We start from the raw sequence: 14,191 nt of genomic DNA on the forward strand, positions 1-14,191 counted from the left end.
ATACTGAAGCTCATTTCAGCATTCTGCAGTTGTAAAAAAAATTTAAAAGATCAAAAGTACAGGACTGCTGGCACATACAGGGACAGTGATTATCAGAATACTCAGAAGGCAAGCAGCAGTTGGTTTATGAAGAAATTATTTAAAATAACTATTTACACAAGTTAAAACAACCAACTTCTCACTTTTACTAAAAGGATGTTTTCAATATAATGAATATCCAAGCTTTTCTGGTCATGAGAAAACCTGGAATATATTATACACGCATGAATGTGGCCCGGGATGCAGGATATGGGATGTGCTTCCTATCAACAGATTAACACTTCATTTTCATTACTCTAATCTCACCACAGGCTGTGAACACTCTCTTTTTCTTATTTGAACAACAATGGTGCATAAAAAACCAAGCTGACAAGCAGGCGGGGTTCATTAAATGCACAAGGCCCTTATTCCCATAACACATCTCACCTGTATGAGGCCAGTTTTCTGGCTTCCTGGCTGGCTACTGAAACAAGCTCTCCCAGATGTTGGACTCTGAATTCTTCTTATTCCTTCCTACTTACATTATAATAAATGACAAAAATAAAGTAAAAATGAAAAAACCCTTCTCCACAATGAGCAATACTTAGTAATAACAGGACTGGTAACATATTTTAAGCTCTATTCAGTCCCATGATTACTTTCCAAAGTTGTCCAAGAGAACAAAGAAAAGTGGCTAGAAAGGGAAATTATGAGACATCTGAAATTTGAGTCAGAGAGAATCATCCCGGTGTCTCTATCCTAGCGTAATTCTAATTTATTGGAAGTAAGCTGTAGCCTCTCACTTGTTGAAAATGGCTATTCACAAAATAAGAAACAATCATGCTATTTTCCAATGAATGACACTGAGTTTCACCAAAAAGCTATAGTCAAGAAAGAAAAAAGGCTATATAGCATAGTATAAGGAATAATTACAAGATTCTTAGGATAGGGAATGCCTCTTTGGGGAAAGCCATCCATACACACTCATTGCCTCTGAGGCAGCCATTAGCAAATCCTCAACCTACATAGAATTAAATCACCTAATTGTCACCGCCAACCAATAAAGCAGGCATACACTTTCTGCATGTCTACACATTACATATAAATGCACTACCGTAATGTGGCAATATGGGATTTTTAGTACTTCCCAGAGCAAGACAATAAGTCCTTCCACAAAGTTCACAGCCAGACTTTGGTTTTGGTTCTTTCTGATACTCTAATATTTATATCTAAAAAAGAAAGAATAAAAGAAAAGCAATATTAAACAGCAGCTAACCTCGCTGACTTCAAGTTAGGTTCTGGCATGAGGTCAACAAAGAGAATGTTTGCAGGCATTCTCACTCAGGGACACTCTCATGAATATGCTCAGTGTATAATTACACCCCATATCTTGCAGGTGACATCCCAGCCATGTCCACTGAGCTCCAGCACTGGCAGAGGGCACAGTAGTGGGCAGCTTTCTTTATCTATGCCTGATCAGGTGTCCCAAATAGCCACCCTAATGATTTAAACCAATGAAATCCTTCTTGATTTAAATGTTAATGGAAAGGGAAAAAAAAATTATTAAATCCCTCTAATGGAGATTCTCATTTTAATATTAGTTTTGTTATTATGTTAAGCCAGCTGAAAGCAATTATTTGTTGCCATGTAAAACATTCACTAACCTGCTATCTTTCTTTTCAGACACCCAGTTTAGGCACTCCGATCATAAAATGTGAGTTCTGAAGAACTGTCTAGAGAACCAATAGCCACTAAAGGACACCTTAACAAAGTTGAAAAATTCGTGACAGTCTCAAAAACGCACAGCAGGTACAATACTGAAAGCTATGTCTTTCCCGTACAGAATATGTTTCAGTCTTGTCAATTTTAACAATCTCTATGCCTTGTGAGACAATGGGTTAAAATTTATTAAATACAAAACAGGAGTGAATCCTCCTCATGTGTTATGTATACTGCATGCTTTAAATTTTTTTCATAATACCATCCATTAATACTGGCCCTACCATCATTTCAATTCCTTTTTTAAATGTTTCCGTTAACTCTTATTAGCTGCAGTTTGTCTGAAAGAGTCATCCCTTCAACCTACTGCACTGCCCTTGGTATCTTTTCCTTCTTCTAGGGAAATAAGCTCGTGTAGAAGTCTAACTGCACAAAATAATAAATTCAAGAATTACGTTTTTAAAAGAAGAAAAAAGTAAAGCAAAATCTCTCTTCATCTAAGTACTTTCTTATACAGGCTAAGGATCAAATTGAGCTGCCTTTCAGCACCTCTGAATGATAAGCCGGGGCCCCTGGTTACACGTTTTTATCATGCCCTTACTTAAAGAACCCTTCTACAGCAACACTCGGGACAGTCCTGTCAGCACTCACAGAGGACCACACCTGAGGGTGGCACCTCTCTCTCATTCCTCTGCTAGAATGATATATTGGCAAGAGGGTATTTATTCAATTACTTTTACGTGTCAGGTGCATTTCGATTCTCTTCTATTAGGGCAAAAAGGGCCAGTGAAAGTAAGGAGGAATTCAGAATAAGAGAGATGAGAAGAAAAGAGAATAAAGTGAGAAAGAAACTACCTCTATGAGAAAGGAAATAGGAACAGAATAACCTTGTATTTAGGTCATTAAGCAAATTTCTGCCAACCAAATAGGAATGAGATTTATAAATCAACACCACTCAATGACACATAAACCCTAAAGACAGTAGCGAAATAACATTACACTTCAAAAGTATTGAGTAAATAAGACGTCAGATATGCTCAAGAGAATCAGTTGTTTCAATGAGTAACTTCCTACTGTTCAAGATTATTTTCATTTTCTTTACAGAGAGAAATTAAAAACTGATGGGCTTAATTAAAGAAAAACAAAAGGATATTATTTTGTTGTTAAAGGATCAATTCTTTTTTTTAATTGGAATGATGATTAATAAGCTGAGAATCTGGTTCCTAAACTAGCCAGTTTGAGTAATGTGTTGTTTTTCCACAAGCATTTCCATTAAAGAAAGCTCTGTGAATGAAGAAAACATACAGAGATTCCTCTCTTCCCCTGATCTCTGCACTTTGTGGCATGAAATGCTACATACAGCATTTGAACAGAATGACACTGCACACTGTCTTCACCCAAATGAACTCCAGTCATAAATTTTTCACCTGAGGGTTTGAATGCACACTGTGAAATCTGCGAGGCTTCCTACAGGGGAATGTACAAATTAAAAAATAATCAATACTTTTATTTTTCCTATTCGTTAAACTTTCTTTAAACCTGGGGAGGAAGATGGCAGTACAGGTCAGGCTCAATGAGGAGGAAATGTGGAGACCCTGGATGTCATGGCCCCAGACATCATTTCTGGGATGTCATCTGCACATTTTAAAACTTCTTAGACCTTGAGCTGCTTAGCAGATTTTTTTCATCATATTTTTCCTACATCTTTACTAGTTTTTCTTATAGGAAAACATTCCCTCTATTACCCAATGTTTTGTTTCTATATGAGGATATAAAGGCTGTTGTTCCTGAATTATGTCTCTTTTCCTTTATTTCTCTAAAGCTTAAAAATAAATGTCAGAGTTTCTTGAAAGGGTCTTTGACTCCCTTTCTCCCTGTCTCTGGGGTCCTTCAGTAGATGAAGATCACCCAGCAATATGTAGAAGCCAGTTGCTTTTCTGGAAATAAAAAATGGCATGAGCTTTGGCAGACAGTAGTGAGATCCAGCATTTCCTAGGACCCCCAAACAATCTTCTGACCAAGGCCTGGAGAAGGGTGGTCACTGAGCAGCACCATAAACAGACCACAAAAGCATACCACCAAAGGTACAAGAGGATTTTCAAATGGTGAATCATTTCTACACGCATAACAAACCAGGCTCCAAACCTCACGTGAAAGGAAATCTTGGAACCATTATATTCCATGTTTTTTGGACAATAACAAGCAGGGAATCCCACAGAAAATTTCTCTCACTGAAAAAGTCAACCCATCCGATTCACTCTGTTTTTTTCCTACAACCACAAAGTTCTCTGGCAGCACTCTTTGGGGAAAAAGGAGTTAATTCCTAGATTGATTCAAACACCATGGTTCAAATTATGGACACAAGGTAAAAGCAAATTCCAATTTCTTTTCCTCTTTCCTTTTGATATATGTGCTAATCTAGAGTGCCAAGTTCAGAAAATACCTCTTGAGCTGCACAGAATCATTAGCTATTCATGTTTATAAGGAAAATCCTCTCAAAAGCTTTGCAGATAGATAACGGCAGACACCCAACGCAACTTTCTTTGAGTGTGTGTAAGGCATACAAGGTAGAGAGAGGGAGGCACTAGAATTTGTGTTTTTCATTCAAGTGGATGACGCCAGCTCACTATCTGTAACGGACTGTTCCTTTGGAATCAGCTCCCTGTGTCACAACGACCTGGCAAACTTGTATGCTTTCACTATCACTGGAGTCCTTGCAATCCTGCCTTGGTTGTGACCCATTCGCTTCAGCCCCAACTTCTCAGAGATGCCTTACTCAGCATCTAATTAGTTAGGGAGGATTTGCTGTGGCTCTTAACCCTGACATGGGAGTGGGAGGATGTGCTGCTGTGGTAGCCCAAATCTGTCCTGTCACTGCATTAATCAGATTTCCATAAAGCTATGCATGAATAATTGGATTTATCAGTGAATGTGAATATACACTCATAAATATAATTATAAAAAATACCTACAATTATAGATAAGATATCTGCACCTTAGAGGGATTTATTTTTCAACTGCGGTTACTTGGCTCACCTTAGCAAAAGGCTTTACAAATTACACAAACATAATGGACCTGTTTGCAGATGACAGAAAGGTGAGAAAATTAAATAATTTCAAAATGATCACCTACTGTGTTCAAATTCATTTAAATGAATCATGTTGAAAATAAACTTCAAATTTGTGCACAGATTTTTAACATATACAAAATACGTATCTGAGAATGTTTGTGCATGCTTTATCTGCATTGCTTACATGTACATAGAATACCACACACATAAACTATTACTTTCCCACTGCATTACAAATGAGACAGTATCTCTTACGTTTTGTCTGCATGTTATCTACAGACCTTCAAAGTTTAGGACAAAACCAAGCACCTGTCTCTATCCTACAATTTGTATCTTAACAAATACAAATACCTAAATATTCCTACTTTAGTGTTATGTTATCAGAAAATATACTGAGAATTATATTTGAATATATGTCTATAATTCAAATATAACATTACCACTCAAATTAAGAGGGGCCTAAAGTGGAGGTAGTAGCCCAGTAATTCAACAGGCTAAAACTGCATGCCTCTTAATATAATATAAATATTTATTTCAGCATTAAGACCACAAGTTTAGTCAATTTAATCCTTTTTCAGTAAGACAAGATCATCCAAACACACTAACTGTAAGGAAGGGAGTAAAAAGGGAGAAAACTGCAGAAAGCAAGCTAGGGATGGATGACGCCTGGCAATGAAAGTCGTTTTCAAAGACCATTAACTATCAACTGCTTTACTCAGGACTTTGATTAAATAAGAATATACATCCTATGTAAAAAAGGATGTCTATTTGAGTGGGACAGAGTTTGGAATAAAAATGTGTTGTATGAACTATAAAGAAGACCCAAACCACTATGTACAATTAGGTGTCTGACTCGTAATACTATATATATGCCTTTTAAATGACTAGTGAATAAATACTCAAAAAAATTGGGGGTAGGAACAAAACCATTTTCATTTAAAAATATAGATTCCAGAAACTGAGATTGGTGGCCTATATGAATAGAAAAAAAAATTCTTGAAGAAAATTCATATTGAGCACTCTTTTACATGGATTCTAGCAATGTTATTATACATTTCTTATAATATATTTTATTTATCATTTCTCTGAAAGGTGCTAGATTTTTATATTAGTAAGAAAGTTTGCTTTTACTCTGTCGTATCTCTGGTGAGCAGACGCTCTGGTATTAATGTAAATCGTTGATTTAATTTTTAGCTTTCTTGGTTTGCCCCTCACCTATCTAGAAAATGATTTCTCTGGTGATAACTAACACATCATGCTAATGAGAGAATCTAATGCACAATAGAAAAATGTCACTACTAATAATATTTGCATGAAGTTAAATAAAGCAACTGTAAGAGAATGTCAGACAGTTGTTCTTTAATAAGACACAGTTTCACAATGAAATTATGTTGTTAATTTTGTTACATCATCGGGTGAATCCTAAATTACTACATAATGATGCAGAGTCATTTATAATTCTAACTTAGTATTTCATTCAAGTATGAAAAAATACCTTATTAAGGGATCTACATTTTATTTGAAACAGGTTAAATATACCTCGCCAATAACAAAAGGTAAATGTCTCTAGTAACACATTAAATGTGGGCTATAGCTATTTACCTGTATGGTTTCCTTTCTGAAAAGATTTTTAAATAGAGATAGCTACAAGAATTTTATTTACTATTCTCTCAAATGCATAGAATATTTATACAAATAGAAAAATTGCCTCAAGTGTGATTAAAAAAAAAAAAACTTGAAAAAGCAAGCCTTATTTTTTGCTTTTAACAGTACCTTGTGAAACTAAAATAGGCAAAATAAGGTTCATTCTCCACCTGTCACTGATCAAACTGATCCAAAGAAGAACTCCCTTTACACAAGTGTCATACCCTTTAAGGTTCTCAAATATTCAGCCATATACATAGAAATAATTTGAGAAAATCATACTTCAATATAGAAGAAAAAATGTACAGGCACAGGAAACTGTAGTCAAATAGTCTTAACTTGAACTTTAGGGGCACATACTTAATGCCACTAAATCCAAATTGGCTTCAGCCTATGATGTTTGTTACTATTAGACAGAATGAAAGATATACATTTAAGCAGATCCAACTTTGTTCATATGAAACAAAAGACAAAGATTTTTGTATCCCTACTTCCCAGTTTACTTATAGAACACATAAAACCAGATTATTAAATTTCAGTATTCATGAGACATTTCCCACAAGTTTTTCTGTAGTTAAGTACTGGTGGTAAATTATCTGTAACTCAGTTTTGAAAGCTTTTATTAGCAGCCCTACTAGTCAGACTTTTCAAATGTCTAAATAATCAGGAAAATATTAGTTTTTATACTATTAAAGAAAACTTTATAAGAAATATAACCCAATAAATTTTATTCATTTCATAAGCTAAGTAAATATTACTTAGAAATAAAATAATCATAATCTAGAGAAACCTCTTTATGATGCCTCAGAAATGAGATATACAGAATTCTACATATTTGATTAAATTGGAAAAACTTTTACCTGTAACAAAAGCTGGCTTAACTGTATATATTGAAAGTAATATTCATTGAAATGGCTGGCTTCAAGAGATATCAGAGATATAATTTCAGTAAGTCTCTCTCACACACACACACGTGCTGAATCAGCATTGCTGATGAATTATAGGTAAGAAAAACAAACATATTAAATATGAACAGCACACATACTTTCACTTACATAGTTTGAACTTAAGTTTATGTAATATTTATACAAACTAAAATGTCATCTTGAAGAGAAAAAACATGTAAGCTCATATCCTCTCTTACATACTTTCCAAAAATGCACAAGAGGCAAACATTTAGTGACCATGATAGAAAAACGTGAGTTGGGGGGGTAGGAGTGATTGCTAACTACATCAAAACCAAAAAATAAACATATTTAAAACTGTGATTTCTCTCCCTTTGTTGTACTACTTTATTTCATAAATAGCATAATATTATATACTTTTAATAGCATCAATTAAGCATAAATTAGTTCCCTACATTTCTATTCTCTCCATATAGTCACTGATGCTCACCATTACACATATATGCACACACAGGTACACACAAAATATCCACACAGATAGCTGGATCAAAGACATCATAAATTTTCCTAATTCTGACCCATCATTTATATTATTTACTTTTATTTGTTTTTTAGCTAAAATGTTTTCCATGACAAAATCTCCTTAGATTCAAATCTACTTGGAAATGGGCTAGTGCCAAATAAGCAATCTAACACCATCTATGTGGCTCAATAGCCATTTATCAGTTGATCATTATCTCTATCTGGTTTTATTAACTCTTTTCTAACTAGAGGGAGACCTAAGCCAATCTTCCCTTCTAACACACACACACACACACACACACACACACGCGCGCGCGCGCGGCCTCCACTAACTCAAGGAAAACCCTGAAGGTGACATCTAATTTTAAAAGTGAGGCACAAGTTATTTGGTACTAAGGTTAGCGAAAACACTCTGCATTCCAGCTATGAGAAAGCCACCCAGGCAGGGATGCGTCGCAGAAAACACCTCTCATAGCACTCTGTAGTGACAAGGAGCATCTCTATGTGGAAATGAACTTTTCACTTGAAAGAATGGGAAATTGCACATGAAGAGTTACTTATTGGGTTTATGTTGATTGCATTTAAATCCCAGCTTACTGTATCAGCAGTAATCAGGGTCCCTCTACAGGATATGTCAAAATACACCTTATTCAAATGCACTTATCCCATCTAGAATTGTGTGCTAAAACTGTTCTCTAGCTAAATGCTACAAACCCCTGGTTGTAGGTATTATCTCTTGCAAATATATTTCTAAACTTGTAGCAGTTTATAGCCTAGCAAATTGTTTTTTTTTTATTATCAACAACTTTAAATATCTAACTGAAAGTATTTAATTTTCGTGAACTCGTACAAAGGGTTTTTTTTTTTTAAAAAGAAAGCAGTTGCAGTATTTTTTTCCTCACGAGTGGCACAATATTTCTTAACAACCACCATCAACTTAAAATCCAAGTATACTTGTCAATAGTACTTTCGTGCTATGTGGATAATATCAAACTAACTTGCTTTGTGTGGGTTTGGTGTAGGCTTTGGAAAAGCAAGACGTGTCTAGGAGGGAGGCACCAGGGAACTTCCCTCCCTCACTTGAGCACAATCCAAGATGAAAGTTTCTGGGTTGTGTCCCCTTCGCTTCCTCTCACCCTCGCTCCCCCGCGGAGCCAAGGAGCCAGCAATTGTGCAAGAGAAGCCCGGCGCACAGGGCGCGTATCACGGAGCGCATGGTACGAGCCGCCGGCTCCAGTGATTAATTATCAGTAACCGAAGGCCTCGCGCTACCACGTCGGCTTTCCCAGCAGAGCCAGCAAGCCGAACGCCTCCAGCGCGGCCGGGACGGAGGAGCGGCTCTGGGGAAGACACCGAGGCTGCGCCCGAGTGAGTGCGCCGGCGGGCGGGCGGGTGGGAGAGCGGGCCGGAGCCGGCGAAGGGAACGCAAGGGCGGGCGCAGAGGGCTGGCTGGCGAGGAGCAGAGCAGAGGGGCGAGGAGCAGAGCGGAGGAGCGAGGAGCAAGGACCGAGCAGCACAGCCCGCCACGCACGCCGACTCCTCCAGCAACCCTCGGCACTGGCAGCCAAGCCTGCACAGCCTCCTCTCTCTTCTCAGGTCTGAACGAAGGTGCCTCCAGCCACATGAAGTCAGTAGGGCTGTTGTGAGGGGCCCCTAGATTTTATTACTGTTTTTTAGGTTGCAGAACCTACTCCGAGAGAGCAGACACTTTGGACGAAGTGATTCATATTGATAGAAAGATACATTTGTTGGGTGGTGGCTTTTTTCATTCTTAACAGAAAACAAAGAAATAAATTAAGTCTTCCCCTGACCCAGGCTGTACTGTGAAACTTTTCAAAAACGTCTCTGCTTTCGTTTACTTCAGTATCCTTTCCCCTTTTTCTTTTAAGACGCCCTTAGGGAAACCATGAAGTAACCCTGCACATTCCAGTAACACAGTTATGACAAAACAGAGCCTAACTAGGAAGTGACCACATTTTAAAAAATATTTAGAAAGAAAAACACCAGAAACAAAAGTGCCCATAACAATTCAAGGTTTCTTTAAAAAAAAAAAAAAAAGAAAGAAAGAAAGAAACTTACCTGTTGGGACATTCTGAATAAGAGGTTAGTATCAGCGTTTTGCCATGTCCCCATGAACCCTGGTTCAGCCGTAGTCGTTCTGGTTCCGAACTGCATGGAGTTGTCAGTACAGGAGTCTCTTAAAGTCAAGTCTCTTGCCCTCCTTGGCTCTCTGTCTCTCTGTGTCTCTCTTTCTCTCACATCCACTTCTGCCTCTTCTGACTGAAAAGTGAAGGTGGATTTTTTGAGCCTCTTGGCAGCCAGTAGCAGGAGTGTAGTGTAGTTAAGAAGCTGGCTGAACTGTGCATTTCATTTGGGAAGGGGGAGATTTGGGGGAGGGAGGGGGTCAGAGCTTCTTTTGCACCTTCTGCACAGATATCCCTATCATTTATGCATAGATTGTGACTCCCCAAGCTTGCCTTTGCTCAGTTTAACAGCTGCCTGTCAGGTGTGCACTGGAGACCCAACCATCAGCTTCAAACTCTCAGCCACTGCATGTCATTGGATAGCAGAGCTAAGAGTCAACTGCACTGTTCCACTGTCAGGCACCAAATGACACCCTGCACTAACCCCTCTCCAGATATACAGATACATACACACTTATGCACACTCCAGGCAGCACCACAATCACAGTGCACAGGGCGAGGAGAAGCTAGGGCCCTTCCCCGGGAATTTTTCTCAACAATGCTTTCCGATATAACACATAATATCTGACACCAGACTTTGCTTTAACATACACCAGTCTTTGCTTTAACATTTGTAAAACTGTGATACGTAAATATTTTTTTAATTACACTGAAGAAAGTAAAATAGTCAGCTGTAAGAAAATGTAAAGTTGGCTCAGTTATGGTCTAAATGTTAGCTCCTGAAAGTCGTGTCGTATGTGCTGGGCTATTTATAACCATATAGAAACTCCTAAATAACATACATAGAGATGTGACCTTATACTCTGAAGAGTAAGTAAATAAGCCTAGCAGTTTTTATAACATAGAAGATGCACAATAAACATCTGCCAAATATAAACATATACTATTTAATATCTAGTACCTGAGGCTATTAATTACTAAACTGGATGTTAAGTAATGAGAAACTGAATGGCAAAGGAAAAAAGTATACCTTTTCTTAAAGCTCAAAAGTAGAAAAAAATCCATTGTTAAAGTTCCTAGATGAAGCATCTGCAATATCCTTTCAAATCATAAGAAAAGAAAAAGATAAACAAAAAAAGCCTGTCCCATTTCAGGCAAAAAGTAGTCAATATAAAAACTCCATTTTTTATTCAATGTATCTGTGGAAAATTCTATAACGTTTTCCTGCCTGATGAAATATACTCTTGATAACATGTCACATTTTTAATTAAACATGTCTTAAAACTATTCACCTATTTATTAGATAGTGTTTGTCTGCCTTATTTATGGAAAAGCAGCACTGAACAAAACGCACTGTACATAAACAGTAACTTCAAAATGGAAAGCTAAATTCATGCCATCTCATAAAAGTAGTCAGCAGGAAAAAGCCATCCTTCCTAAACTTAAAATGTAAGGAACATTAATCTTCAACCACCTACAAATATCGAGGACAAATGTACCACTCTCCTTGCTCCTTCTTAACTCAAGAATAACAATAAACCTTACTCTCTGAAACAACAAAAGAAACAGAAAAGAGCTTCAGTGGCAGCTCTGTGTCATTAGTGGACAATGAGAAAAGATGAGAAAACGTACACTATGTTGACACAAATGTGCCTTCCCCTCTAGAACCGACATCTCCTGAAAGCTTTTCTGTTAAACTTCCCTCCAGTTCACCACCATTAAGCACAAAAAAGTCTCAAAAGAAGCAAATTCAATATCTGAGAGGAAACAAACAAGAACCCAAAGAATTGTTGCCTTAAAATATATTAAGTCCACCTGTGGTCAATAAAAATATTCTTGCTGGGGGGAGGGCAGGAAAAGCCCCTACGAGTCAATTGTCAACAGTGACTGTACCTTTACTGCTAGCTATTACCCACTTAAACTCCCTCTAAAATTTGCTAGCCTCTTGATTTCTGAAGTGGCACTCAGTGCCTCAGTCAAGCTGCCTGCTCAGCTCCTGACCTTCCCACTAATGGCTGTTATTTGTGGGAGGCTTAAGGACACTGTCAATAGCAAGCTTCCTCCTCCTTCCACTCAGGCTCTGTTGTATCACTTTGCCTGTGTGTTTTTTTGCCTGTGTGTTCTCTCTTGCCTCTCACTCGCCCTCTCCTTGTCTCTTTCTCCCCCTCCTTCACGCCCTCTTCCTCTTTTTCTAGCCCCCACCCCTTTTTTCTATCAGTCCTGCAGTCCTCTTCTTTCCCAGGTATCCTACCCCCGACCCCACACACACACTAACAACACAAAAATCAACTGGCATGCAGCAGCAAGCACCTGCAGTAATAGACTCTTTTATTAAAACTGTTATTCTGCAAGACTTGAAATTCCCCGTGGACCGGGCCATGTCAAAGCCGATATAATTAACTAGAGGCTCAGCAACGGATCAATTACCAGACAAGCAAGTGATAGTGAAATCAATGAAAGATCATCAGCCACATTATCAGTGTTGCAACTCATTAGGGCAAAACTGAGAAATGTGCTCAAAGCGAGCCCAAGCAAGGTGGCATTACAAAACAAAGGGCTAATTTGGAGACCCTGCTGTGAACAATCTGTAACAGAATTAGCCTTTTTTCCCCCTAAACTGCACAGCTCAGTAACTAAATGTGACAGACTGAGAGAAGCAGTTTATTAAGACACCAACCCCAAGTTTATTTAGTTCATAAACTCTCTCCTAGAAAATCAATACAGTCTGTACAGGGTTATTAGGCTGACTAGCTAATACATCCAAATCTAGTCTGCCCAGCCAGCAGTCTTCTGACAAAATGCTACCCAGTATAGGCAAACTGAGCTCTTTCAGATATCAAGGACTGAGGTGGCCCTGGCTGAAACAGGTCTGCAATATAACATGTCATTGCCACAACACAAGCCTTAAAAACAGCAGGATATCTTTCTAAGGTTTAAAAAATATTTTTTATAACAAATATACAGTAGTGCACCTGCTAAATGGATTTGCTCAAACAAAATCTTAACTACTTTGTAACACAAGTTTACAAAGAGGACAAGCTTTGTTACAAAAAGAGACAACAATTAATCCAGACTCAATAATAAATAAGATTTTAAGTTTCTCTAACACTCATTTTAACAAAAATATTTGAAAAGAACATTTGATCCCTCTATAAATCCCCAAGATACATGATCTAAACTTCCACATATAACATACTGTGTAGAATATTTGATGTTAGGATAATTTCTATCTAACAACTGGGACACCTGTATTGTTTTACAGACACAGGTACAAAAAAATACACCTACAAGGCACAAATACGCCTTTTGAGTTTTTTCCACTGGCTACGTAGTCTGACAATTATGGAATAACTCTCTGGAATCATTTATATGAAAATTATTTAAAACTAGGAGGAAGAAGACAAGTATCACTTCCACAATAATTGCTTTTTGCTGCTGATTCTGAGTATTTCAGGTTAAAGAATGAGAAGCACTTAAATGCCATCTGTTGGCTTTCCCACATTTACTGATAGTGAGAGATGGACCATGGAAATTATGGAGTCCACCAAACTAGGTTTCACTGCATCCAAGTTCAAGACATTGTGGGAATGTGACTACCTCCCCCACATCACACCACATAAGCAAAAATATACTTACACAAAGTAAGAAACTCAAAAGCATTTTACAATGGTAAAATAGACTGGAGAACCAAAGGGAAAAAACACAATGGCTCTGAAAGTGATTTCTGATGTTGACGATGTTTTAACATTTAAAATCTTCCAAGAAAAGGAATGCACTATAACATGCCTTTCATACTCTAATACACTAAATCCTAAACTTAAAAAGAAATCTTTATTTTCATATAACTATAGTAAAATTCAATTTATAGATTGCTGTAATTAAACATTTTCCCTGTAACTTTCGAGCTGACACCTTATTAAGCATTTCATAGCTCATGTTTTTGAGTAATCTGTAAAAAAGTCAGACATATATATTCTAAACCTGTGCTATAGGTGCCATGTTTTGGATAGTAATTAAAAGTTGTAATTGCAGGGAAATTTTACTTTTTAAAACCTTTTTGCATATAATTACACACTGTGCATGCACCCTCAATGAGATCCAATTAGTTACAAAAAATTTGCATTTCAGTTAGTGTGGGATAACAAGACTATAGGGAGGCACAATGCAA

The 14,191-nt window shown here is 37.4% G+C and overlaps 1 protein-coding gene across 1 annotated transcript in view; it reads right to left on the bottom strand.

Annotated features, from left to right (window-relative positions):
• Positions 1-14,191, bottom strand: part of BNC2 (basonuclin 2) — a 458,860-nt gene that overhangs the window by 306,830 nt on the left and 137,839 nt on the right. Inside the window, 1 exon segment of the mRNA XM_031654267.1 lies at positions 9,959-10,159. Within this exon segment, the coding sequence (XP_031510127.1) occupies positions 9,959-10,159 (201 nt within the window).

Source organism: Papio anubis, chromosome 13 (genome assembly GCF_008728515.1).
Source record: "Papio anubis isolate 15944 chromosome 13, Panubis1.0, whole genome shotgun sequence".
NCBI lineage: Eukaryota > Metazoa > Chordata > Mammalia > Primates > Cercopithecidae > Papio > Papio anubis.